Consider the following 25,897-nt stretch of genomic DNA (forward strand, 5'->3'; position numbering starts at 1 on the left):
CTTTTTCCATATTTTAAGTAAATGATGCAGTGTGGGTGAGTTATATTGCACCAGCTTTTCATCCCATTTATAAAGTATATGCTCCTGTACCTTTTCTCCTATTTTATCTAGTTCTATCCAAGTCCAATCCGTTTTTTCTCCCATCTGGTAAAAATCTGATAAGTACCTTAATTAAGCTTTTGAAGCTTGGTAACTGCAATCCACCTTGTTTATATCTCTTTGTTAATTTGTCCAGTGCTACCCTTGATTTTTTTCCCCCTTCCATAAGAACTTCGTTGTTATTCTCCTCAGTTCTACAAAGATTTTCTCTGTTCAGGGAATTGGTAACATTTGAAATAAGTATTGTACCCATGGGAATACATTCATTTTAATGTAATTCACCCTCTCCATCAACGTTAGCAGTAATTCTTTCCAATTTTTCAAGTCTTCCTGTATTTTCCTTATTAACAGCTGATAATTTAGTTTGTACAAGTGGTTTAAGTTATTGTCCGCAAGCATCGAATACATGCTGCTGAAGACCCAACTGCGCTGGGTGGGTCACGTCTCCAGAATGGAGGACCATCGCCTTCCCAAGATCGTGTTCTATGGCGAGCTCTCCACTGGCCACCGAGACAGAGGTGCACCAAAGAAGAGGTACAAGGACTGCTTAAAGAAATCTCTTGGTGCCTGCCACATTGACCACCGCCAAAGGGCTGATATCGCCTCCAACCGTGCATCTTGGCGCCTCACAGTTCGGCGGGCAGCAACCTCCTTTGAAGAAGACCGCAGAGCCCACCTCACTGACAAAAGACAAAGGAGGAAAAACCCAACACCCAACCCCAACCAACCAATTTTCCCTTGCAACCGCTGCAACCGTGCCTGCCTGTCCCGCATCGGACTTGTCAGTCACCAATGAGCTTGCAGCAGATGAGGACATACCCCTCCATAAATCTTCGTCCGCGAAGCCAAGCCAAAGAATCCAATTAATATATTTTTCCGGAAGATTAAATTTCTGTAACACTTTAAATAAGTAGTTCCACTCTACCCGGTCAAAGGTTTTTTCTGCATCTAATGCAACCGTCACTGTTGATCTTTTAATCCCTTAAGCTGGATGAATTAAATTAATACATTTACAAACATTATCTGCTGTTCGTCTTTTCTTGACAAATCCAGTTTGGTCTTGTTTTACTAATTTTGGTACACTGTTAGTCAATCTGCTTGCAAATAAATTTGCTATCAATCTGCATTTAGTAAGGATATTGGTCTGTATGATGCTGGTATTAATGGGTCCTTCCCCGTCTTTGGTATTACTGTGATTATTGCTGTCTTGCATGATTCTGGGAAGTTTTGTGCTTCTTTCACCTGATTCATTACTTCCAGGAGGGGTGGGATTAATAACTCTAAATGTTTTACAAAATTCTATTGAAAATCCATCCTCCCCTGGAGTTTTATTGATTGGTAGCTTTCTTAATATGTCCTATACTTCCTCTATTTCAAACGGTTTTATCAGTTTACTTTGATCCTCTACTTGCAGTGTGGCAATTCAATTTTGGCTAAAAACTCATCTATTTTATCATTTTTTCCTTCGTTCTTAGTTTGGTATAGTTGCTTATAAAATTCTTTAATGTTTTCATTGATCTCTATTGGGATGTATGTGATTTGTTTATCCTTTTTCCTTGCTGCCAATACGGTTCTTTTAGCTTGCTTGGTTTTAAGTTGCCAGGCCAAAATTTTATGTGTTTTTTCTCCCAATTTGTAATACCCTTGTTTTGTTTTCATTATGTTCTTCTCCACCTTGTATGTTTGTAATATTTCGTATTTTTTTTTGTCTACCAACTTTCTCTTTTTCTTTATATCCTCCCTTTTCACTAATTCCTTTTCTGTCATTGCTATCTCACTTTCCAACTGCTCTTCTTCCCAGTTGTATTCCTTTTTCATTTTGTTTACATAGCTTATTGTCTGTCCTCTAATGAAGGCTTTCATTGCATCCCATAGTATAAACTTATCTTTTACAGACTCTGTGTTTATCTCAAAGTATGTTTTAATTTGGTGTTCAATAAACTCCCTAAATTCCTGTCTTTTAAGTAGCATGGGGTTTAACCTCCATCTATATGTTCTTGGTGGGATGTCCTCCAGTTCTATTGCTAATAGCAGGGGTGAATGATCAGAAAGTAGTCTAGCTTTATACTCAGTTTTCCTGACTCTCCCTTGAATTTGGGCCAACAACAAAAACATATCAATCCTTGAGTATGTCCTGTGCCTACTCGAGTAGTATGAATATTCCTTCTCTTTTGGATGTTGCCTTCTCCATATATCCATTAGTTTCGCTTCTTGCATCGATTTAACCATAAATTTGGCTACTTTATACTTTTTGTTTGTTATCTTTCCAGTTTTATCCAGCACTGGATCCAAATAAAGTTTAAAATCCTCCCCCCACCCCCCCACCCTATCAAAATGTTGCCCTGTGTATCTGCTATCTTAAAAAAAAATATCTTGCATAAACTCTTGATCTTCTTCATTAGGCGCATATATATTGAGCAAATTCAAAAATTATGAGTATATCTGACAGTTTATCATTACATACCTTCCCGTTGGGTCTGCTATTTCTCCTTCATCTTGATTGGTACATTTTTGTTAACTAGTATGGCTACACCCCTAGCTTTTGAATTATATGATGCTGCCGCTACGTGTCCTACCCAGTCTCTCCTCAATTTGTTATGTTCCACTTTGGTTAGATGCATTTCCTGTACAAATGCTATATCTATTTTTTCCATTTTAAGTAATGTTAGTAGCCTCTTCTTTGTAATTTAGTTGTGTATTCCATTAATGTTTATGGTCATATAATTCAACGTAGCCATCTTATATCTTTGTTTTCACTTCTTTTTCGCCTCCTCAGCACCCCATCCCCTTTATTCCATTATTGTTTTTTTAAGTTTTCCTTATTTATCTCAACATAAGACAACTCACTTAAAAATCAAATACCCCAATAATCCCCACAATCAATAACACTTTTACCCCAAATGACATTAAACCCCCTCTCTTTGGGTTGCCCCTAGTCCCTTGCCAGGCAACAACTCTCCTTTCCATTTAGTTTGTGATAATACTCGCAGGCGTCAACCGATTTCCCCTCCACCCCAGCTCCCCCAGAGAAACACTATTCATTTTCTGTACATATAACAAAGCTCTTTTTTTTCCCTTCTTTCCTTCCTTTCCCTTCTCATTTTCAACTTTTAACCTCTGTATATATATTTTCTCTCTTTTATATTATGTATTTTTATACATTTTCTTGTCAGTCTTCTTTCTTGTTACTCCTCCTCATCTCATCTCCTATCCTGCAAACATTTTGCGAATATCTGGGCTCCCTTTGGATCCGAGAACAGTCTATTCTATTCCCCAGGGATAAATATTTTAAGTACTGCTGGGTGTCACAAAACAAAGTTAAAGCCTTTCTTCCATAAAATAGTTTTCACTGTATTAAATTCCTTCCTCTTCTTTAAAATTTAAAAACTTATGTCCAGGTAGAAAATCATTTTTTATCCCTTATATTCCAACGGCTGCTTTATTCTAACTTTATTCCTTGCCCGCTCCAGTATGTTCTCTCTTGTATATCTTAGAAGTTTTATTAAGATGGATCTTGGCTTTTGGTGTGGTTGCGGCTTTGGTTTTAGTGCTCTGTGTGCCCCTTCTATTTCTATTTCTTCTTGTAGGTCCGTTGCCCCCTACACCTTCGGGATCCATCCTTTTATAAATTTCAGTTTATAACATTTCAGTTTTTTTTATAAATCCATGCTCCTTCAATTTGGATAATATGTCGGATGATCAAGAGCTGAAGGAAGATCTTATTGAATTGTGCACAAATCGTATTCTTGAAATGCAGTTTGAAAACAAAACTTTGGAACAATATTGGTGTTTGGCAATGGACATGTTTCCAAGACTTTGTGGAAAAGCACTAACTGTGCTCATCCCATTCGCGACGACCTACTTATGTGAGTCTGGATTTAGTGCCCTTTTGTCAATCAAGACAAAATCTAGAAATCGCTTGGGTGCACAGGCAGATTCTTATTAGCAACAAAGTGCCACGTTTTGAAAAACTCAAGCAATAAACAGGAACAAAAGAGTCATTAAATTTAAATTGACTTATGAACATTTAAACATTAGTTCTTTAATTTTTTTTAAAGAAATTTCATGCATGGATGAAAATTTAATTTTTTTGTAGGGTTTATGCAACTTTTAATTTGTTGAAATATGTTTTCTTTTCCATATGTTTAATTTTTGTTTATATATTATTAAAAATTGATTATACAAATTTGTCTTGGTCATCTTCACCTTTATTCTTAAATAAATTATTACTTTAAGGGGTGCAAGAGCATATTAAATTTTTTTTAGGGATGCGGGGCATAAAAAAGGTTGGGAACCACTGCTCTATACTATGATTTATTCAGGCCAGCATACTCTATGTCTTCTTAACCACCCTGTCTAAATAGGAATCCACCTACAATGTACCATAACCCCAGATCCCTCTGTTCCTTTGTGTACCTCAATGCCTTCCACTTAACTGCATACCTCACACTTGTCTACATTGAATTCCATCTGCTATCTTTCAGCCCACTCTTCCAAACAAACCAAATCCTTCTGTAATCTAAGAAAACCTTCCTCACTATCCACCACTACCCCTATTTTCATATTAACTACATATTTGCTTACCCAGTTAACTACACCTGCCTCCAAATCATTAATATAAATGATAAACAGCAAGGGATCCAGCACCGATCCCTTAGGCACCCCGCTTGTCATAGGCTTCCAACCTGACAGACAGTTGTCCACCATGACTCTCTGCTGTCTATCTTCCAGCCATAGATCACATCAACTGCCCTACCTTCATCCACATTTTTTGTAACCTCCTCAAAAAACTCAACAAGGTTCATCAAACATGGCTTTACAAATGCTGGGTGCCCCTAACCAATCCCTGCCTATCCAGATATGCATACATACTATCTCAAAGAATACCCTCTATAACTTTCCCCACCACCGAAGTAAAACCCACTGGCCGATAATTACTTGGCCTACACCTTCTGCCTTTTTTAAATAACGGAACTGCATTTGCAACCCTCCAATCCCACGGCACCACACCCCCCTCTAGTGATCTTTGAAAAATCACTGTCAGTGCCCCCGCTATTGCTCCCTGACCTCCCTTAACGTCCTGGGAAAAATCCCTTCAGGACCATAAGACTTATCCACCTTTATTGACCCTAGAAGCTCCAAAACCCTCACTTTACTAATCCTTATTCTCTCCATAACTAAGTCATTTGCCTCACTTATCTCATATAGCCCAATGTCCCTTTCCCTCGTGAATACAGACGAAAAAAAATTGTTCAATAAGAATGTGAATGAAAATAAAGTAAAATGGTTTAAGGTTTACATATTTATGCAAGTGAAGTTTGTTCAGTGTAAGTACAGTATAGTATTTTTTGTCTTTTCTCTTTTCAACTGTTTATCCTCAATGTAGGCGTATTAGTTAGGCATTGTTAGTTTGCCTCAAGCAACTGGCATCTACTAATCCCCACTGGTACTGGATGATACCAGGGCTTTTACTGTATATTGTTCCCTGAAAGTGGCAACACAGATGTCAAAGTGTTGAAGGAAACATGTGGCATTGAATACTGTCCATAATCTGACTGCAACTTTCAAAGTGTTAATCCTATTGCTAAATATTCTCTCCAATAGTTCCCTTCCACTGAGGATCCAATACCAATTAACTTTTCCTGGATTTTCCCTATTCCTCTTGAATAAGGTACAACATTAGTTACTCTCTAGTCTTCTGGGACATTAAATGCCAGTGCAAGGGTTAAAATTTGCAGATGACAAAGATAGGTGGGGTAGTGAACAGCGAGGGAGGCTTTTAAAGCTTGCACCAGGATCTAGACCAGTTGGAAATTTGGGCTGCAAAATGGCAGATGGAATGTAATGGAGACAAGTGTGAGGAGTAGCACTTTGAGAGGAATAAACAAGGTAGTACACTCACAATAAACAGTAAAATGATAAAAATGCCATAAAATCTGGGAATATAGATTTACAATTCCATGAAAATGGCATCACAGGAAGATAGGGTCGTAAATAGTTTTCTTTTGTCACATTGGTCTTCTTAAATTATTGAGTATAGGAGTTGGAATGTTATGGTAAAGTTGTACAAGGCACTAGTGAGGCAAAAGTTTGAGCATTGTGTGCAGTTTTGGTCACCTAACTGCAGGAAAGGTATCAATAAGATAGATAGACCCTCCATCGCGCTGACTGAACACTGGTGTCTGGAAAAACCAGGAAGGTGGTGTTTGTCTCATCATCAATTCATCGTGGTGCACATATGTGACATTCATGTCCCAGTCCTGCTCCCCCAACCTGGAACATCTGGCAATCAATTTTCACCCTTTCTACCTGCCAAGGGAGTTTACCATCATCCTGGTCACAGTGTACATTCTGCCCTAGGCTAACGTCAGGCTGGCACTGTAGGAACAGAGCACGGTGATTAACAGCCATGGAACAGCACATCCTGATGCCTTCCCGATCATTTTGGGAGACTTCAATCAGGCCAACCTGAAGAAGTCTCTGACAAACTACCACCAACACATCACATGTGAAGCCAGGAGAACTAATATACTCGACCATGCTACACCACCTTGAAGAACGCATACCAAGCCATACCACGACTGCACTTTGGCAAGTCTAATCACCTGGCTGTACTTCTACTCCCAGCGTACAAGCAGAGACTGAAGAGCACAGTGGTGAAGACAGAGAAGGCATGATCGTGGGAGGCAGAGAAGCATCTGCAGGACTGCTTTGAATCGGTGGACTGGAACTCATAAACTCAAATACAAGAACTCAACCATAGATGAATGAATATGTAACAGGTGTCACTGACTTCATCAAGACCTGTGTGGATGAGTGTGTGCCCACGTGCAAATACCGTGTGTTCCCCAACCAGAAGCCCTGGACGAATCAGAGAATTTCACAACCTGCTGAAGGAGAGTACAAGGGCGTTTTACAAGAAATTCTAGTACCACCTGCTAAAGGGCATTTCCAAAGCAAAGTGGCAATTCCAGAGGAAACTAGAGACAGACATGCCAGCTATGGCAGGGAGACCAGGCCATTAAACCTACAAAGTGAGTGCCAGCACTATAGATGGCTGTGATGTTTCATTAACCAATGAACTGAACACCTATGCCCGCTTTGAGAAGAACCAAACAATGTCGACTAGAATCCCTGTAAAGGCTAAGGACCCTGTAGTATCTGTTCCTGAGGGTGACGTCAGAACATCATTCAAGAGGGTAAACCTTTGCAAGGTTTGATGGCGTACCTGGCAAGGTAATGAAAATCTGAGCCAACCAACTAGTCAGAGTGTTCATGGACATTTTCAACCTCTCATTGTGGCAATCAGAAGTTCCCACCTGCTTCAAAAGGGCATTAATTATCCCAGTACCCAAGAAGATTAGCGTGGGCTGCTTCAATGACTACCGCCCAGTAGCACTAACTTCTACTGTGATTAAATTATTCGAGAGGATGGTCATGGACAGAATTAACACATACTTAAGTAAAGATCTGGACCCACTGCAATTCGCCTATTGTCACAATCACTCCACAGCAGATGCAATTATCACTGGCTCTCCACTCAGCTCTGGATCACCTTGAAAACAGCAATTCATACATATAGCTGCTCTTCATAGACTACAGCAGGCCCTTCTATTCCATTAAACCCTCAGTCTTGGTCAAGAAGCTACAAACTCTAGGCCTCTGTAGCCCATTCTGCAACTGGATCCTTGACTTTCTCATTGGAAAACCAGTCAGTACATTGGAAACAACGTCTCCACCTCATTGGTACACCCCAAAGATGCATGTTTAGCCCACTGCTCTACTCATTATAAACCCATAACTACATGGCCATCCAATTCCATCAACAAGTTTGCCGATGACACCACAGTTGTCGGCAGAATCACAAACATCAATGAGGAAACGTACAGGAAGGAGATAGATCAGTTCATTGAATGGTAGAATGACAACAACCTTGCGCTCAATGTCAGCAAAAGCAAGGAGATGATTGTGGACCTCAGGAGGAAGTCAGGGGAACACAACCAAGTCACCATTGAGGGCTCAGTAGTAGAGAGGGTCGAGAACTTCAAATTCCTGTGCGGTGTCAACATCTCTGAGGATCTGTCCTGGAGCCTCCACATTGATACAATCACAAAGAAGGTTCACCAGCAGCTAGACTTTGTGAGATGTCTGAGGCAGTTCGGTGTGTCACTGAAGACTCTTGTAAACTTCTGGTGTGTCTTGGAGAGCATTCTGGCTGGTTGCATCACTGCCTGGTATGGAGGCCCCAACTCTTAGGACAAGAATAAACTCCAGACGGTTGTTAACTAGGCCTGCGATATCACAGGCAACAGACTTCACTCCATCAAGGATATCTACATGAGGCAGTGTCTTAAAAATGCAGTCTCTATCTTCAAAGACCCCCACCACCCAGACCATGCCCTCTACCCTGCTACCATCGGGGAAAAAGTACAGGAGCCTAAAGATGAACACTCAATGGCACAAGGACAGCTTCTTCCCCGCTGCCATCAGATTCCTGAATAATCAATGAACCAAAGACATGGCCTCACTTTTCATGCTCCATTATTATTACTATTTTATTTTTTATATATTAATGTCATCAGATGGTTATAATAGGTATGTTTGCACTATGACGCTGCCACAAAACACCGAATTATATGAGTCGTTCATGACAAATTCTGATCCTGAAGAGTGCAGAGAGATTTACAAGGATGTTTCGAGGACTTAAGGAACTGAGATACAGGGAAAGGATAAGCAGGCAAGGACTTTATTCCCTGGGGAGTAGAAAAATGAAGGGACATTTGATATGGCTATATAAATAATGAGGGGTATTGATAGAAATTTAGCTTGCATTTACTCTGATATTATTTAGTCAGGTTTATTGACAACAGATTGTGCAAGTACAACCGGATGAAACTGCATTCTCGGTGCAAAACATGCAGACACACAACCAGACATAACATACATACTGAAAACAATACATATGCAGGACAAGTATTTTATCAATACAAATAAATAAATAGATATGGTTTTGTACAAATGAGAGTCTCAGATGCTCAGTGTGAGCATTTTCTTTGGTGGTTCAGCCTTCTTATTGCCCATGGGAAGAAGCTGTCCCTCAACTTGCGGTGCTGGCTCTGATACTCCTGTATCTCTTATTGATTTATACTATTCCCATCTATCATAATCTTCTATGTGCTGGCAATTTAAGTGTAGTGGAGGGGAATGTTGTGATGTAGGTTGAAAGAAGAATATTATTTTTTTGGGTTGAATGCAAAACCCATCCTCTTATCTATTTCAGTGATGGGCTGGAGATCAGCCCATTCCTGAAATAGATAATACATCAGCATTTACATCTTTACAAAGTGAGACAAGAACAAGAGGACATGGGGTAAGGGTGAAAGGCGATATGTCAACAGGATATATTAGGGAGAATTTTATTCATACATAAAGTAGTAAAAGCATAGAATGAGTTGTCAGCCGAGGTGATGAATGCGGGCTTGATTCAGGCATTTAAGAAAAATTGGATTGGTATGGATGGGAGGAGTATGGAGGGCTATGGTCTGGGTGCAGTTCAATACCATTAGGCAGAATAATAATTTGGCACAGACTACATGGGCTGAAGGCCCCGTTTCTGTGCTGTACTGTTGTATGGTTCTGTTAAAGCATTCCAGGAATCCCTGTGCAAAGATGACAGCTGTTGATCATTCACAAGACTCACAAAATCTAAATTTGCAAACTGGATTATTCTCTACTAATGCAGATTAATGAGCATTCTTTGGGTGAAATATAACATCAGATTATCCCCTACATTATGGAAGGTACACATACCAGATGAACAAGCTAAACTCACTTTTCAATCTAACATTCTTTCAAGCTAGCCTTTTAATGCAATCACTCAAGCAATTTTCCTTTTGCAGACCTTGCTACCAGTTTCATCTTGCAGCCTTCCCTAACAGCCGCTCTCCAAAAGAACCAGGTAAAAGCTGACCTTTTTCAATTTCCATAACTGATAACTCCCCTCAAGTAGATTTTAAACTCTAATAAAAAAATCAACAAAATCCATTTGAGAAGTCTTTCTTATTTAACATCGGTGCACTGTAATCCACATTTAAAATTCAATTTTATTCTTTTTTAAGTGGAACCAAATATTTGAATCCAACATCCAGTCACGACAATATCAATTCATGTATTCTATATTACAAATCCTTTATCCTTATCTTGATAAAGGATTCAGACCCAAAATGTTCTACCCATAGATGATGTCTGATCTGCTGAGTTACTCCAGCAATTCTCAAGCTTCCAGCTTCTGCAGCTTTTGTTTTTCACTACAAGACAATAAAACACCTGGTATCCAGCACCTATGGAGATTGGTAGATGCCAGACAAGTGAATTTTCTGGTTGCTTGAGATTGTGTGTGGCTTCATTTGGCGAACTTAACAGTGAGGCGTGCCAATTTCAAACTAATTTCAACAACTTTTTTCCAGTTGCTTGAGGTAGCCGGTTGCATTAATTCTGGATAATAGGAGTTTTACTATATTTCATTTAGCATAAATTACTGAACAAGTCAAAATATTTATTAAAATGCATCCAAACATATTAAAAGGTTCCTGGAACATACTTTAGTTAATTAAAACATGCTAATCTGCAACTTCAACTACACTGTTAATTTATTTTCTTACTCTTCGTCTGTCAAAAGTATATAATAAATTACGTAACACTATTTAATGGCATTTTTGAGCCAGATATAGCTGAGCTAAGCCAGCTGCCTGGAATCAGCATTCATGGTACAGGTACATCCACACTCAGTGGACTGCATGCAGAGGGCCTCTCTTGGATGCCTCAGTTCCAAGCAGCATGGTTTACATCTCAACCAGCAAACTTGTGGATGGAGCTCCGCCAGATGCATATAAAGATTTCTAATGATCATTATAGTTGAAGTACATTTTAAACAATTAACATTTTAAATAACAAAACAGTGAATTTTATGAAATAACTTTGCCTCATGGATCTTTTCTCTAAATGATCATTTGAATTGAAATGGGTCTCAATTCATCCACTAAGTCTGATCGAGCAGAGAATCTGATGGCCATTTCTCTATTTCAACACTGGAATCCCAGCAAAGCACTGCCCAACTAATAGACCTTTGAAATCCATCCATAAGCCATGAACTGTCTTGTCTAAACATGTAATCTGGGACTTGCAACTATTTTAATGGCTAAACATGGCCTTTAATGGGAACAACAGGTAAAACACCACAATGCAACAGATTTCAGATCAATTTGAACAGACTTTTCAAATAGTTTATTCAACTTACATATAAACTTTAAAATAAAGGGTTTACCACAAATACTCACACTCACCTTAAATTTTCCATCTGATGAAAAAATGCTCACCCACTTGTTATCGTAATCAGCAATAATAATATCACCACTTGGGTGTACAGCTACACCTGTTGGACGTTGCAGCTGACCAGGAGATCGTCCACGAACACCAAACCGGTTTTTAAATTGTCCATCGTTTGAGAAAATCTGGAATAAATCATTACTACATGTTGCTTAAGTTTTTATATCCAAACACAAAGGAACATTTTGTTTCTGATTTACTTATAAAACAGAATGAAATCAGGTTGTGTGAAAATTACAAAATGATGGGCTCCGCCCGTACAGAAGGTGAACCTATTTAATGTAGCATATTAATAATTAACTGTTCAATTGTTTACTTGCCAATCTAATAGGAACCAAAAGAACAAAAAGCAATCTGCTGGAGGAACTCAGTAGGTTGAGCAGTGTCAGCAGAGGGCAAATGAAACTGTCAGCATTTAAGCTGAAACCCTCATAGAGCCATACAGCACTGAACAGGCCCTTCATCCAATTTGTTCATGCTGACCAAGTTGACATTCTGGACTAGTGCCATTTGCCTATCTATTGAAATTCTTCCTTTCTAGATTTATGGGCCTGAAACTGCCACACCATCTATTTTCATGGCTACTTGATTCGACAGGTGAGCTGCTGAAGGGCCACACAGTTAGTGCAGCAGTTAGCGCAACCCTATTACAGTACAAGTGAACCGGGTTTGAATTCAGCGCTGTCTCTGTTGTTTGCACGTTCTCCCCGTGATCTGTGTATGTTTTTTCCAGGTGCTCTGGCTTCCTCCCACCCTCCAAAACATATAGGGTTGGTTGGGTGACACGGAGTTCATTGGGCAGAATCAGCTTCTACAGTGTTATCAATAAATTAATAGAATAAAAAGCTAATACAAGGATGGAAGGTGTGAGACAGGGACCAGGAGGGGATTGGCACTTCGGGGAGGGTGAAGAACTTTGGTCAGGTGGGGTGAAGGGGAAAGCGAGGGCAGTGTCAGCAACCTGAAGAGCCTAAACCAGCCACTACAGAGCCAATGGGCTCCATCTGCTTCTTAGACTTGAATAAAATTCCCATAAGCTGAATTATACTCAGTTCTGTGGACCTGAATGGCACTGGATCTGACAGGTGTGTTCAATACTAAACTTCAGGCCAGCAAACTCTCAGAATCCACAAGAAATTCCTTGTGATTTATGAATACAGGTTCTCTCCAGCTGATATCCATCCACACGTACATCTGAATGTTTTAAGATAATATAAGAAAAAATATAAAATTTAAGCACTTATGTGGTTTTTGAAAAACTATAACAGGGATACAGGACACATAAGAGCCAAAATGTGCTTACTTACCTTGATGATCAATGTCCCAGGTTCCGTAAGCTGGGCGCGGCCATCTTGATTCCTGTGTGCACGTGCAAGTCTTCAGTTGGCCCATGTGCAGTGGGTTCACATATTGGAGTTTGGTTAGGGCATCCGCAGTCGGTTCACACATTGGAGTTGTGTTGGCCATGCGCAGTTCACATATTGGAGTTCAGTTGGCGCATGTGCAAGAGTTACGGGCGTGAATTCAATATTGTCAAGATGCTTAAGTCTCATGCATGTGCCAACTGAACTCCAATACGCAAACCCACCACGCATGCATCTACCGAAGACTCGCACATTCGCCAAGGAACCAAGATGGACGCGCCCAGCCTATGGACCGTGGGATGCCGACTAACAAGATCAGTACACAATTCTAACATATGTCCATTCAGAGATATGACCGATCATCCAGAAAAGAACATGGACATATGTCAGGGAGTACCTGTATGTGAAGAACAAGAGGATGAGTCGTGTGAGGATAGGACCACTCAGGAATGATAGTGGAACCATGTGCAGTAGATGAAATTTGAAGGCAGAATATTATGTTAACAAGAGGTCTCTGAGCAGCGTGGAAAAAGAGATCAGAGGACATTCAAAGTTCACAGGTTGATAGTGTTGCTAAGAAAGTGTATGGTGACTTGGCCTTCATTAACCATGGGAATGAGTTCAAGAGCTGTGAGGTAATGTTCCAACTATACAAGAGGCAAGTTAAACCCCAGTTGGTATATTGTGTTCATTTCTGGTCACCTCACTACAGGAAGGATGTGAATGCAGAGGGTGCAGAGGAGATTTACAAGGATGCTGCCTGGGGTAAAGAGCATGCCTTGAAGATAGGCTGAGTGATTTTGGTCTTTTTTCTTTGGAGCTACAGAGGATGAGAGGAGACCTGATGGAGGTTTACAAGATGATGGGGCATTGATTGTGTGGATGGCCAGAGGCTTTTTCCCAGGGCTGTAAATGGCCAACACAATGGGGTACACTTTTAAAATCCTTAGGATTAAATACAAGGGGCGGGAGAGGGGGAGGGGTTAGAGGGGTCTGAGGTATCCTTTTCCACACAGAGACAGGTGGCCAGATACAATAAGATCTTTTAAGAGATGACAAGATAGGTACGTAGAACTGTTAAAAATAGAAGGTTGTGCAATAGGGAAATTTGATGCAGTTATTAGACTAGATTATTTGGTTGGTACAACACTGGGTGTTGAAGGGCCTGTACTGTGTTGTAGATTTCCATGTTTAAAAGGAAATTATTACCCTCATCTACAAACAAACCAGGTTGAAGGAAGAACATCAGAAATTGGAGAAACATCTCATTAATGAATGTGGATTACAAAATCTTGACCTAGACCATTGCCAACAGGGTCAAGTCTGCTCTTGGATGCATGATCCATCCAGAGCAAACCTGTGCTTTACTAAGCATAAAATTCTGGAGCTGCTCAAGGGTACCACTACCTATGTGCAAGGTAGACAGGAGGATACCAGCTTGGGTCAGCTCAAATAAGAAGGCTTACAACAGTATATTGCACAAATACATGATGGACGCTCTATTCAAAATAGGCTTTGAAGAAGGATGAGAAATTGGAGGCAACTGCTCTCCACAGACGTCCAAAGTTCAGTTCAAGTCAATGGGTGGGAAACAGATAGCTTCAGCATCAGGCCTGGGGTCAGGGCTGCTCTCTCTCTCTCTTATCTTCTTTGTCTGCTGTATATAAACATTTGCTGAATCTTTGTGGAAGGATAATAATGCTAACTGGCAGTGGGGGCACTCAGGTCAAAGCCATGTACTTCGATGAGGTCACCATCTTCTGCTCAGGCACATGGTCAATCTGAAGATTGATCATCATCTTTGACTAGATTGAGTTGACATGAGGAATCCAGAAAAAAACTGCAAGATTGAGACTATGCTCTCAATATGTGGCCCAGCTGGTCTGTCATTCCCTTCACCAGAAAGTCTGATGGCCTGACAGTGCTAGGGATCTGGTTCAGAGGAGGGTGAGGTTGCCAAAGGAATTGGCTGGATCAGATTGGCAAGATTCCACAAAACCTGTGGTCATTAAGTGCAAGGTGCTCTTGACTATCCTGTACTTGGTATAGGTGTTGGCTATCTCTCACTCCTCCACTCTGCCAATAACCCAAACTATCTTCCAGTTCATCTGGGGACCCAAAGTGAAATGGATGCCACAGGTAGCAATGTGCAAATTTCTTGACAACAGGGACTTCTGGTATGGTACAGATGTATCAGGGTGTGCTTGGAATCAAAATTGTCACATGTTCGTGTTCTTTTTTTTAATTTTTTATTTTTCACACCATAAACCACATTGACCAAGATACATACATTTTCCTTTTCAAATATTTTCTCCCCCCTCCCCCTCCCCCATTAATTTAAAGTACAGAATCTAAGATACATTAAACCAGTCAAACAACGTTGTCATTCAATAAAAATAAACAAGAAATTCCACTGAGTCAATTCTTTTCATTTCCTTCTCCTTTCGTTATTTTAGGTGGTAGATGTCCCCGGTAGGTCTTCTCTATTGTGTTTCATGTATGGCTCCCATATTTGTTCAAATATTTCAATATTATTTCTTAAATTATATGTTATTTTTTCTAATGGAATACATTTAATCATTTCTATATACCATTGTTGTATTCTCAAATTATCTTCTAATTTCCAGGTTGACATAATACCTTTTTTTTGCTATGGCTAGAGCTATCATAATAAATCTTTTTTGTGCACCATCCAAATCAAGTCCAAATTCTTTGTTTTTTATGTTACTTAGGAGGAAGATCTTTGGGTTTTTTGGTATATTGTTTTCTGTAATTTTATTTAATATCTGGTTTAGATCTTCCCAAAATTTTTCCACTTTCTCACATGTCCAGATTGCATGAATTGTTGTTCCCATTTCTTTTTTACAACGAAAACATCTGTCAGATACTGTTGGGTTCCATTTATTTACTTTTGAGGTGTAATGTATAGCCTGTGTATCCAGTTATATTATATCATACGTAACCTCGTGTTTATTGTATTTCTCATAGTTCCAGAGCATAACTTCTCCCATGTTTCCTTCTTTATCTTTATGTTTAAATCTTGTTCCCATTTTTGTTTAGTTTTACCATTTGTTTCCTCATTCTCCTTTTCTTGCAGTTTAATATACATATTTGTTATAATTTTTTTGATTATCATTGTATCTGTAATCACATATTCAAAATTACTTCCCTCTGGTAACCTCAGACTGCTTCCCAATTTGTCCTTCAAGTAGGATTTCAGTTGGTAGTATGCCAACACTGTATCTTGAGTTATATTATATTTATTCTTCATTTGTTCAAAGGATAGTAATTTATTTCCTGAAAAACAATTTTCTATTCTTTTGATCCCTTTTTTCTCCCATTCTCTAAAGGGAAGGTTATCTATTGTAAAAGGGATTAACTGATTTTGCGTCAGTAATAGTTTTGGTAATTGGTAATTTGTTTTATTCCTTTCTACATGAATCTTCTTCCAAATATTGAGCAGATGATGTAATACTGGAGAACTCCTTCGTTGTACCAATATTTCATCCAATTTATATATGTTTAGGTATCTTCTCCCCTATTTTATCTAGTTCTAATCTAGTCCAATCTGGCTTTTCCCTTGTTTGATAAAAATCTGATAAGTATCTTAATTGTGCGGCTCTATAATAATTTTTAAAGTTTGGCAGTTGTGAGCCTCCTTGTTTATACCATTCTGTTAATTTATCTAGTGCTATCCTCGGTTTCCCCCCTTTCCATAAAAATTTCCTTATTATTTTCTTTTAACTCCTTGAAGAATTTCTCTGTCAAGTGTACTGGCAATGCCTGAAATAGGTATTGTATCCTTGGGAAAATGTTCATTTTAATACAGTTTATCCTTCCTAATAGTGTTAGTGGTAAATCTTTCCAATGCTCTAAATCGTCCTGTAATTTTTTCATTAGTGGATAATAATTGAGTTTATATAGATGGCCGAGGTTTTTATTTATTTGTATAACCTAGGTATCTTATTGCTTGCATTTGCCATCTGAATGGTGATTCCTTCTTAAATTTTGAGAAATCCGCATAATTCATTGGCATTGCTTCACTTTTATTCGCGTTAATCTTGTAACCCGACACTTCTCCATATTCCTTCAATTTCTTATGTAATTCTTTTATTGACAATTCTGGTTGTTAAGTATACTATAACATCATCTGCAAATAAACTGATTTTATATTCCTTGTCTTTTATTTTTATCCCTTTTATTTTATTTTCTGTTCTTATCAATTCTGCTAACGCGAACAATAAGGGTGATAGTGGGCATCCCTGCCTTGTCGATCTGCTTAAGTTAAATTGCTTTGATATATATCCATTTATATATATCACTTTCGCCAATGGCCCCTTATATAATGCTTTAATCCAATTAATATACTTCTCTGGTAAACTGAATTTTTGCAATACTTTGAATAAATAATTCCATTCTACTCTGTCAAAGGCCTTCTCTGCGTCTAAAGCAACTGCTACTGTTGGCAATTTACTCCCTTCTACTGCATGAATTAAGTTAATAAATTTACAAATATTGTCTGTTGTTCGTCTTTTTTTAATAAATCCAGTTTGGTCTAGATTTACCATTTTAGGTACATAATCGGCTAATCTGTTTGCTAATGGTTTAGCTATTATCTTATAATCTGTGTTAAGTAATGATATTGGTCTATATGATGCTGGTGCGAGTGGATCTTTCCCTGTCTTTGGTATTACTGTAATTATTGCTGTTTTGCATGAATCTGGTAAGCTTTGTATTTTGTCAATCTGGTTGATTACTTCCAGGAGGGGAGGAATTAATAAAGCTTTAAATGTTTTATAGAATTCTATTGGGATCCATCCTCTCCTGGTGTTTTATTATTTGGTAGTTTTTTTATTATCTCTTGTATTTCTACTATTTCAAATGGTTCTGTTAATTTATTTTGTTCCTCTATTTGTAATTTTGGTAGTTCAATTTTAGTTAAAAATTCATCTATTTTGTCTTCTTTTCCTTCATTTTCAGTTTGGTATAATTGTTCATAGAATTCTCTGAAGTTTTCATTAATCTCCGTTGGATTATATGCGATTTGTGTGTCTTTTTTCCTTGATGCCAATACCATTCTCTTAGTTTGTTCTGTCTTAAGCTGCCATGCTAGTATTTTGTGCGTTTTTTCCCCTAGTTCATAATATTTCTGTTTTGTCTTCATTATGTTCTTCTCCACCTTATATGTTTGTAGTGTTTCATATTTTATTTTTTTATCTGCCAATTCTCTTCTTTTAGTTGTATCTTCCTTTCATTGCTAATTCTTTTTCTATATTTACTATTTCCCTTTCCAACTGCTCTGTTTCCTGATTGTAGTCCTTCTTCATCTTAGTTACATAACTTATTATTTGCCCTCTGATGAACGCTTTCATTGCATCCCATAGTATAAACTTATCTTTCACTGATTCCGTATTTATTTCAAAGTACATTTTAATTTGTCTTTCAATGAATTCTCTAAAATCCTGCCTTTTAAGTAGCATGGAGTTTAATCTCCATCTATACATTCTTGGAGGGATGTCCTCTAACTCTATTGTCAATATCAAGGGTGAATGGTCCGATAATATTCTAGCTTTATATTCTGTTTTTCTTACTCTGTCTTGCATACGAGCTGATAACAGGAATAGGTCTATTCTTGAATATGTTTTATGTCTACCCGAATAATATGAATATTCCTTTTCCTTTGGGTGTTGCTTCCTCCATATATCCAAAAGTTGCATTTCTTGCATCGATTTAATTATAAATTTGGTTACTTTGTTCTTTCTGTTAATTTTTTTCCCAGTTTTATCCATATTTGAATCCAAATTAAGGTTGAAATCCCCTCCTATTAATATGTTCCCTTGCGTATCTGCTATCTTCAAAAAAATATCTTGCATAAATTTTTGATCTTCTTCGTTAGGTGAATATACATTGAGTAAATTCTAAAACTCCGAATATATCTGACATTTTATCATTACATATCTCCCTGCTGGATCTATTATTTCCTCTTCTATTTTAATTGGTACATTTTTACTGATTAATATAGCTACTCCTCTAGCTTTTGAATTATATGATGCTGCTGTTACATGTCCTACCCAATCTCTCTTTAATTTCTTATGCTCCATGTCAGTTAAATGTGTTTCTTGCACGAATGCTAAATCAATTTTTTCTTTTTTCAGTAAATTTAGCAATTTCTTCCTTTTGATTTGGCTATGTATTCCGTTAATATTTAAAGTCATATAGTTCAAGGTAGCCATTTCATACTTTGTTTATCTTCCCTTTCCGTTTCCTCATCATCACCTTTTCTTCTTATCCATTTCTGCTTTCTTGTTTTGAACACTTTATAAGACAACATTTCTAAAACATCAAACATTTCCCTTATTCTCCTATCTAAAATTTCTTTAACCCCATTCTCCCCTCCCCCTCCTGAGTTGCCCTTTATATCTTGTCGGGCAACCACATCTCCCCTCTCCATTTGGATTTGCGAATTCACTCGCAAGCGTCAACTGATTTTGCAGTGACTGTAACTCCTCCCCACCCAGCCCCCCCCCCCGGAAAAGTTTTCAATTTTCATATATAACAAAGGTCACTCTTTTAATTCTCTCCTTATTTCCTCTGTTCCCTTTCATTCCCTTATCAATTCTTATCTATACTCTATATATTTTCCTCTAAATACGGATACACTCATGTACACATGTATATACATACACATCTATATATATACCCATATACACACATACATATAGTTCGTGGTCATTTTTACTCTCATTACATGTCTCCATCTCTCTGCCTGTTCCGCAGCTGTCCTGCAAATTTTCACACTTCCTCCGGATCCGAGAACAGTCCGCCCCACTGCCCCGGAATAACCACCTCAAGCACCGCCGGGTACCCCAACACAAACCTATATCCTTTTCTCCATAGGATCGTTCCCGCTGTACTGAACTCCTTCCTCTTCTTCAGGAGCTCAAAACCCATGTCTGGATAGAAAAAAATTTTTTGACCCCTGCATTCCAGTGGCTCCCTGTCCTCCCCCATTTTCCTCATTGCTCTCTCTGATACATTCTCTCCTGCCGTACATCCCAAGAACCCTACCAAAATGGACCCTGGCCTCTGCTGCGGCCGTGGTCTCGGGGCCAGTGCTCTACGTGCCCTCTCCATCCCCATTTCTTCCTGTAATCCTGGTCCTCCCAGGACCCCGGGGATTCAACCTTTTATAAACTCTCCCACATTCCTGCCTTCCTCATCTTCCCCAAGGCCCATCATCCCTATATTATTTCTTCTATTATAGTTTTCCATTATATCCATCCCTCGAGCCAACAGCTCCTGTGCCTCTCAAACTCTTTTATTAGATTCTTCTAATTTCTCTTTTAAGTCCTCTACTTCCATTTCTACGATTATTTCTCGTTCTTCCACATTGTCCACTCTTTTTCCTATCTCTGATATGACCATCTCTATTTTATTCATTTTTTCTTCTGCACTCTTAATTTTTCTTTTTATTTCATTAAATTCTTGTAATTGCCATTCTTTTACTGATTCCATATATTCTTTAAAAAATATATATATCCATTGTCCTGCCTTTCCCTTCTTCTTCCATTTCTCTATGTTCTTCTTCTTCTTCTGGGTTGGCCATCTGTTGTTTCCATGTTTTCTTTTTGCTCTCTTCTTTCTTGTTCTCGTTGTTTTCTGTGTTCTCTTCCTGTTGCTGTGTTGCAGCTGTCACTCTCAGCTGTGGAGATCGACTCCTCAGCTGTTCCCCCCTCCCGTCAGTGTGATTTTTTTCATGCGCATCGCGCATGCACGGTTGCGCACTTTTACTCGGCTCCGCGAGCCATTTTTGTAGTCCCAAGCTCGGGACTTCCACCGACCTGAGGGAGCGGGCTTCTCTCTCCGCGGCGGGCCTCCTCGGACAGGTAAGGCCTTCACCTTCTTCTTCCGACGTTATTTCTTCTTCTCTTCTTCCCGTTGCTTTCGACTTTTCTCTCTTCGCTGCCATTTTCTTCTCACCTTTACTTTTACTTTGTTTTAATTTTTATTCTTGTACCTTTGTGTTTTGTGTGTTTTTTTTCAACTTTTCCGGAGAGGGCTGGAATTCCCTGACCGGCCACTACTCCATCACGTGACTCCTCACATGTTCGTGTTCTATCTGTCGCAGGTGTTGTGAAGGAAAGTCCTAGGCCTGTCATCATACAATCCCCAAGCTTGTAGGGAGGATATTGATATGCCACCTATCCTTTGTGGAAAGGTTCTTCCAGACAACCTTTTGTGATCAGGCAAGGAACATCTTGCAGACACCATGGAACAAGGACTCCATGAATACTAAGTGGTACTTCTCTGAACAGACTAAATCACATCTGAATGCCTTGTCACCAGAACTCAAAAACAAGCACCGATACCTCGCCTAGCTGGCAGAGAGAGGAGCCGTGCTGGTCACATATTTCCTGTTTCTTTGGCTTGGCTTCGCGGACGAAGATTTATGGAGGGGGTAAAAAGTCCACGTCAGCTGCAGGCTCGTTTGTGGCTGACCAGTCCGATGCGGGACAGGCAGACACGATTGCAACGGTTGCAAGGGAAAATTGGTTGGTTGGGGTTGGGTGTTGGGTTTTTCCTCCTTTGCCTTTTGTCAGTGAGGTGGGCTCTGCGGTCTTCTTCCAAGGAGGCTGCTGCCCGCCAAACTGTGAGGCGCCAAGATGCACGGTTTGAGGCGTTATCAGCCCACTGGCGGTGGTCAATGTGGCAGGCACCAAGAGATTTCTTTAGGCAGTCCTTGTACCTTTTCTTTGGTGCACCTCTGTCACGGTGGCCAGTGGAGAGCTCGCCATATAATACGATCTTGGGAAGGCGATGGTCCTCCATTCTGGAGACGTGACCCATCCAGCGCAGCTGGATCTTCAGCAGCGTGGACTCGATGCTGTCGACCTCTGCCATCTCGAGTACCTCGACGTTAGGGGTGTGAGCGCTCCAATGGATGTTGAGGATGGAGCGGAGACAACGCTGGTGGAAGCGTTCTAGGAGCCGTAGGTGGTGCCGGTAGAGGACCCATGATTCGGAGCCGAACAGGAGTGTGGGTATGACAACGGCTCTGTATACGCTTATCTTTGTGAGGTTTTTCAGTTGGTTGTTTTTCCAGACTCTTTTGTGTAGTCTTCCAAAGGCGCTATTTGCCTTGGCGAGTCTGTTGTCTATCTCATTGTCGATCCTTGCATCTGATGAAATGGTGCAGCCGAGATAGGTAAACTGGTTGACCGTTTTGAGTTTTATTACCCTTTGACCTTGAAGTGTCTGAGATGGGAAAGGAGATGGTTGGCCACCTATTTGCAGACTGTGAATTTGCTAACAGGGTCTGGAGAAAGAGCAAGGGTTCTTGTTACCTTCATCCCAAGCAGCTCCAAATCAGAATTTATGTCATGAACAAATCACGGTTCATTGGTTTGCGGGAGCATCACAGTGCAAACTTTGCTATTAACCACCTTACAAAATAAATAAAAATAGTGCAAGAAAAGTCAAAGTCAGGCAGTGCCTTTGGTTCATTGATCATTCAGGAATCTGATGGCAGCGGGGAAGAAGCTGCTTTTATGCTGTTGAGTGGTCATCTTTTTTCCGATAGTAGCAGAGTGAAGAGGGCATGTCCTGGGTGGTGGGGGTCCTTAAGGATAGAGCCTGCTTTTTTAAGACACCACCTCGTGAATGACCTCAATGGAGTGAAGTCTGGTGCCCTTGATGTCGCAGGCAGAGTTAACACCCCTCTGGAGTTTTATCTTATCCTGAGCATTAGCACCTCCACACCAGATAACATTCTATATTGTCCATGCAAAACAATGTCAGCTTCAGCCTTCAATAAATCAGTTTAGAAATTCCAGTGGGCCCTAATGCTAAAGTCCACGGCAGCACATCAATGATCATGAGGATGTGCAACCCTTAAATTCATGAAGGCCCAAGATTCAAGCTCCTGGGACTTCTTCATTCAAGGGATAATAGAGTCAGTTTTACAGCAGAGAAACAGGCCCATCAGGTTGACCACTTGTCCTCGCTGATCAAGTTGTCACATCGTAAGCTAGACTCCATTGCCTGCATTGGACTAATATCCTAAGCATCACAGTAATGCAGAAATCACTGCAATGAAAGAATCAATGCACAAGTCCATGAATGAAGTTTGTTGTCACATGCACAATGTACAGCTGCAATTAAAGTTCTGCTTCCTTCAGCTTCCCAGTTCATAACACGCATGCATAATGCCATAATGTGAAAAAAAAGGTAACAAATATATTTTCACAGTTGGTAGGTAATGCAAAAAAATGTGTTCTCAGTGATGCAGTCAGATCTTTGGTTGTTTTGGAGTACCTGTCTAAATGTTTTCAATGTTGCAATTTTACCTGCCTCTGGCAGCTCATACCTACTTACCTGCCACCCTGTGAATATAAAAAGTGGACCTCCAGTCCCTTCCAAATCTTTCCCCTCACTTTTAATTTCCACCCTCAAGTTTTAAACTCCACTATCTAGGATAAGCCAGAGATAAATTTAGACCTGGAAGGAAATGTCATTGGGTGGCAGGGGGATGGAGTAAGTGAAAACATTTCTGACAGACAGAATGCCACACACACTAAGGGCAAGAATAGGAAGATATGGCAGATGAATGCGTGGCTGAAGAATTAGTACAGGATGTAGGTTTTAGATTTATTGGGATCTCTTCTGGGGAGGGTGTGGTTTGTACAAAATGGACCACCTGAAGCCGAGAAGGACTAATATCCTGGAGGGCAGGCTTGCTCAAGCTGTTGTGGAGGGTTTTAAACTAAATTGGATGTAAACCAGACTTGGGTCGTATGTAGCAGATGGGGGAAAATGTAGATGTAATGATAAAGGAGACTGTGAGGAAAAATGGACAGTGAAGAGGGCTAAAGTGAAGTTGGATGGATGGGTTGAAAAGTGTTCAATTGGAGAAATATCAAGAATTAGAGTGATGAACTGAGTACGTAGAATAATGATGAGATGGCTATTGCAATGGCTGGGGAAAGGGCACAATTGGATGTTTGATGTTCTGGTTTTTAGATGTTCCAAAAGGAATAGGGAAGGAGGTAAAAGAGGGAGGAAGGTGGGGGGTGGTGTCTCAGAGTGGATTGCAAATCACAGCTCAGAATCAGAATTTATTGTCATAATCACAGAATGTGTTGCTTCGTAGCAGTATGGAAACATGTGGAAACATTTATATAAACCACCTTACAAAATAAATAAAAATAGTGCAAGAAAAATACAAAGTAAGGGGAAGAAGCTGTCCTTGTGCCACTGAGTGTTCGTCTTCAGGCTCCTGTACCTCCTTCCTGATGGTAGCAGAATGAACAGGGCATTGTCTGGGTGGTGGGGGCCCTTGATGGTAGAGGTTGCTTTTTTATGACACCACTTCTTGTAGATGTCCTCAATAGAGTGAAGTCTGGTCCCAAGTTAACAACCCTCTGGAGTTTTTTCATGTCCTGAGCGTAGACACCTCCGTACCAGACAGTGATGCAACCAGCCAGAATGCTCTCCACAGTACACCTATGAAGTTTTCTAGAGTTTTCAGTGGCGTAATGAATCTCCTCAAACTCCTCACAAAGTATAGCCGCTGGCGAGCCTTCTTCAAAATTGCATCAACTTGGAGGTTCCAGGACAGATCCTCAAAGATCTTAACACCAAGGAACTTGAAGTGCTTCACCCTCTCCACTGCTGACCCCTCAATGAAGACTGGATCATATTCTCCTGACTTTCTGTTGAAGTCCACAATCAACTCCGTAGTTATTCTAGCATTAAGAACAAACTTATTGTGGTAACACCACTCAGTTAGCTGATCTATCTCCCTCCTGTATGCTTCCTCATTGCTGTCTGTGATTCTGATGAATTGTTTCCAATTCATTCTGACTGTGGTCTTCCGATAAAGAAGTCAAGGACCAGCTGCAGAGGCCCAGGGTTGGAGCTTGTTGACCAGAACTGAGGAAATAAAGGTGTTGAAAGCTGAGCTATAATCTCTGAGTTGCTGTTGTCCAGGTGATCCAGAGCTGAGTGGAGATCCAGTAATATTGCACCACTGCTGTGGAGTGATTGTGACGACAGGCAAATTGCAGTGCGTCCAGTCCTTTACTCAAGTAAGTGTTCATTCTGGTCTTGACCAATCTCCCAAAGCATTTCATCACAGTTGATGCGAGTTCTACTGGGCGGTCGTCATTGAGGCAGCTCACTCATCTCTTCTTAGGCACTGGGATGAATGATGCCCTTTTGAAGCAGATGGGAACCTCCGACTGCAGCAGTGTGAGGTTGAAAATATCTGTGTATACTCCAGTGAGTTGGTTGGCTCAGATTTTCAGTACCCTGCCAGGTATACTGACAGAGCACGAAGCCTTATCAGGGTTCATCCTCTTGAATAATGTTCTGACGTTAGCCTCAGGAGGCAGATATCACAGGGGCAGATTTCAGATTTATTGTCAGAGTCCATACATGACATCACATACAACTCTGAGATTATTTATCCTGTGGGGACGGCAGAATCACCACCAATTGGTAATGCAAGAAAAACTGTACTCAGTGTATACATATAAACAAATAAAGAACTGTAAGCAGATAATCAATGTAAACAAATTGCATGTGCAATACTGAGAGAATAAAAATGAAAATCAATTAAGTGCATGAGTCCTAAGGAGTCCCTGATTGAGTTTGTTGTTGAGGAGACTGATGGTTGAGGGGGAGCAGCTGTTCCTGAACCTGGTGGTGTGAGTCTCGTGGCACCTATACCTCTTTCCTGATGGCAGCAGTGAGAACGGTGGGTGAGGTGGGTGGGGAGGGTCTTTGAGGATTGCTACTGCTCTGATGGCAGTGTTCCCTGTAGATAAAGGAATGTTTTCCATCTCCATCCTGTATGCTGACTCATCCCAATCCTTTATACAAGCCACTACCATGGAATCGTCAGCAAATTTGTAGATAGTCTTAATGTTGTACCAAGCCACACAATCATAGGTGTAAAGTCAGTGGAGCCCTGTGTGGCTCTGGTAGTAATAGAGATTGTCAGCCACATACGAGCCTGCAACTGACGTGGACATTACCCCTCCATAAAT

At 40.1% G+C, this 25,897-nt stretch overlaps 1 protein-coding gene across 8 annotated transcripts in view; it reads right to left on the bottom strand.

The window, feature by feature from the left end:
- Positions 1–25,897, bottom strand: part of trim2a (tripartite motif containing 2a) — a 239,418-nt gene that overhangs the window by 51,215 nt on the left and 162,306 nt on the right. For all 8 annotated transcript variants that reach the window (XM_069926689.1, XM_069926688.1, XM_069926687.1 and 5 more), the window contains one exon: positions 11,442–11,609. In XM_069926689.1, the coding sequence (XP_069782790.1) occupies positions 11,442–11,609 (168 nt within the window). The remainder of the gene's footprint in view (positions 1–11,441; positions 11,610–25,897) is intronic.

Source organism: Narcine bancroftii, chromosome 3 (assembly GCF_036971445.1).
Source record: "Narcine bancroftii isolate sNarBan1 chromosome 3, sNarBan1.hap1, whole genome shotgun sequence".
Classification (NCBI taxonomy): Eukaryota; Metazoa; Chordata; class Chondrichthyes; order Torpediniformes; family Narcinidae; genus Narcine; species Narcine bancroftii.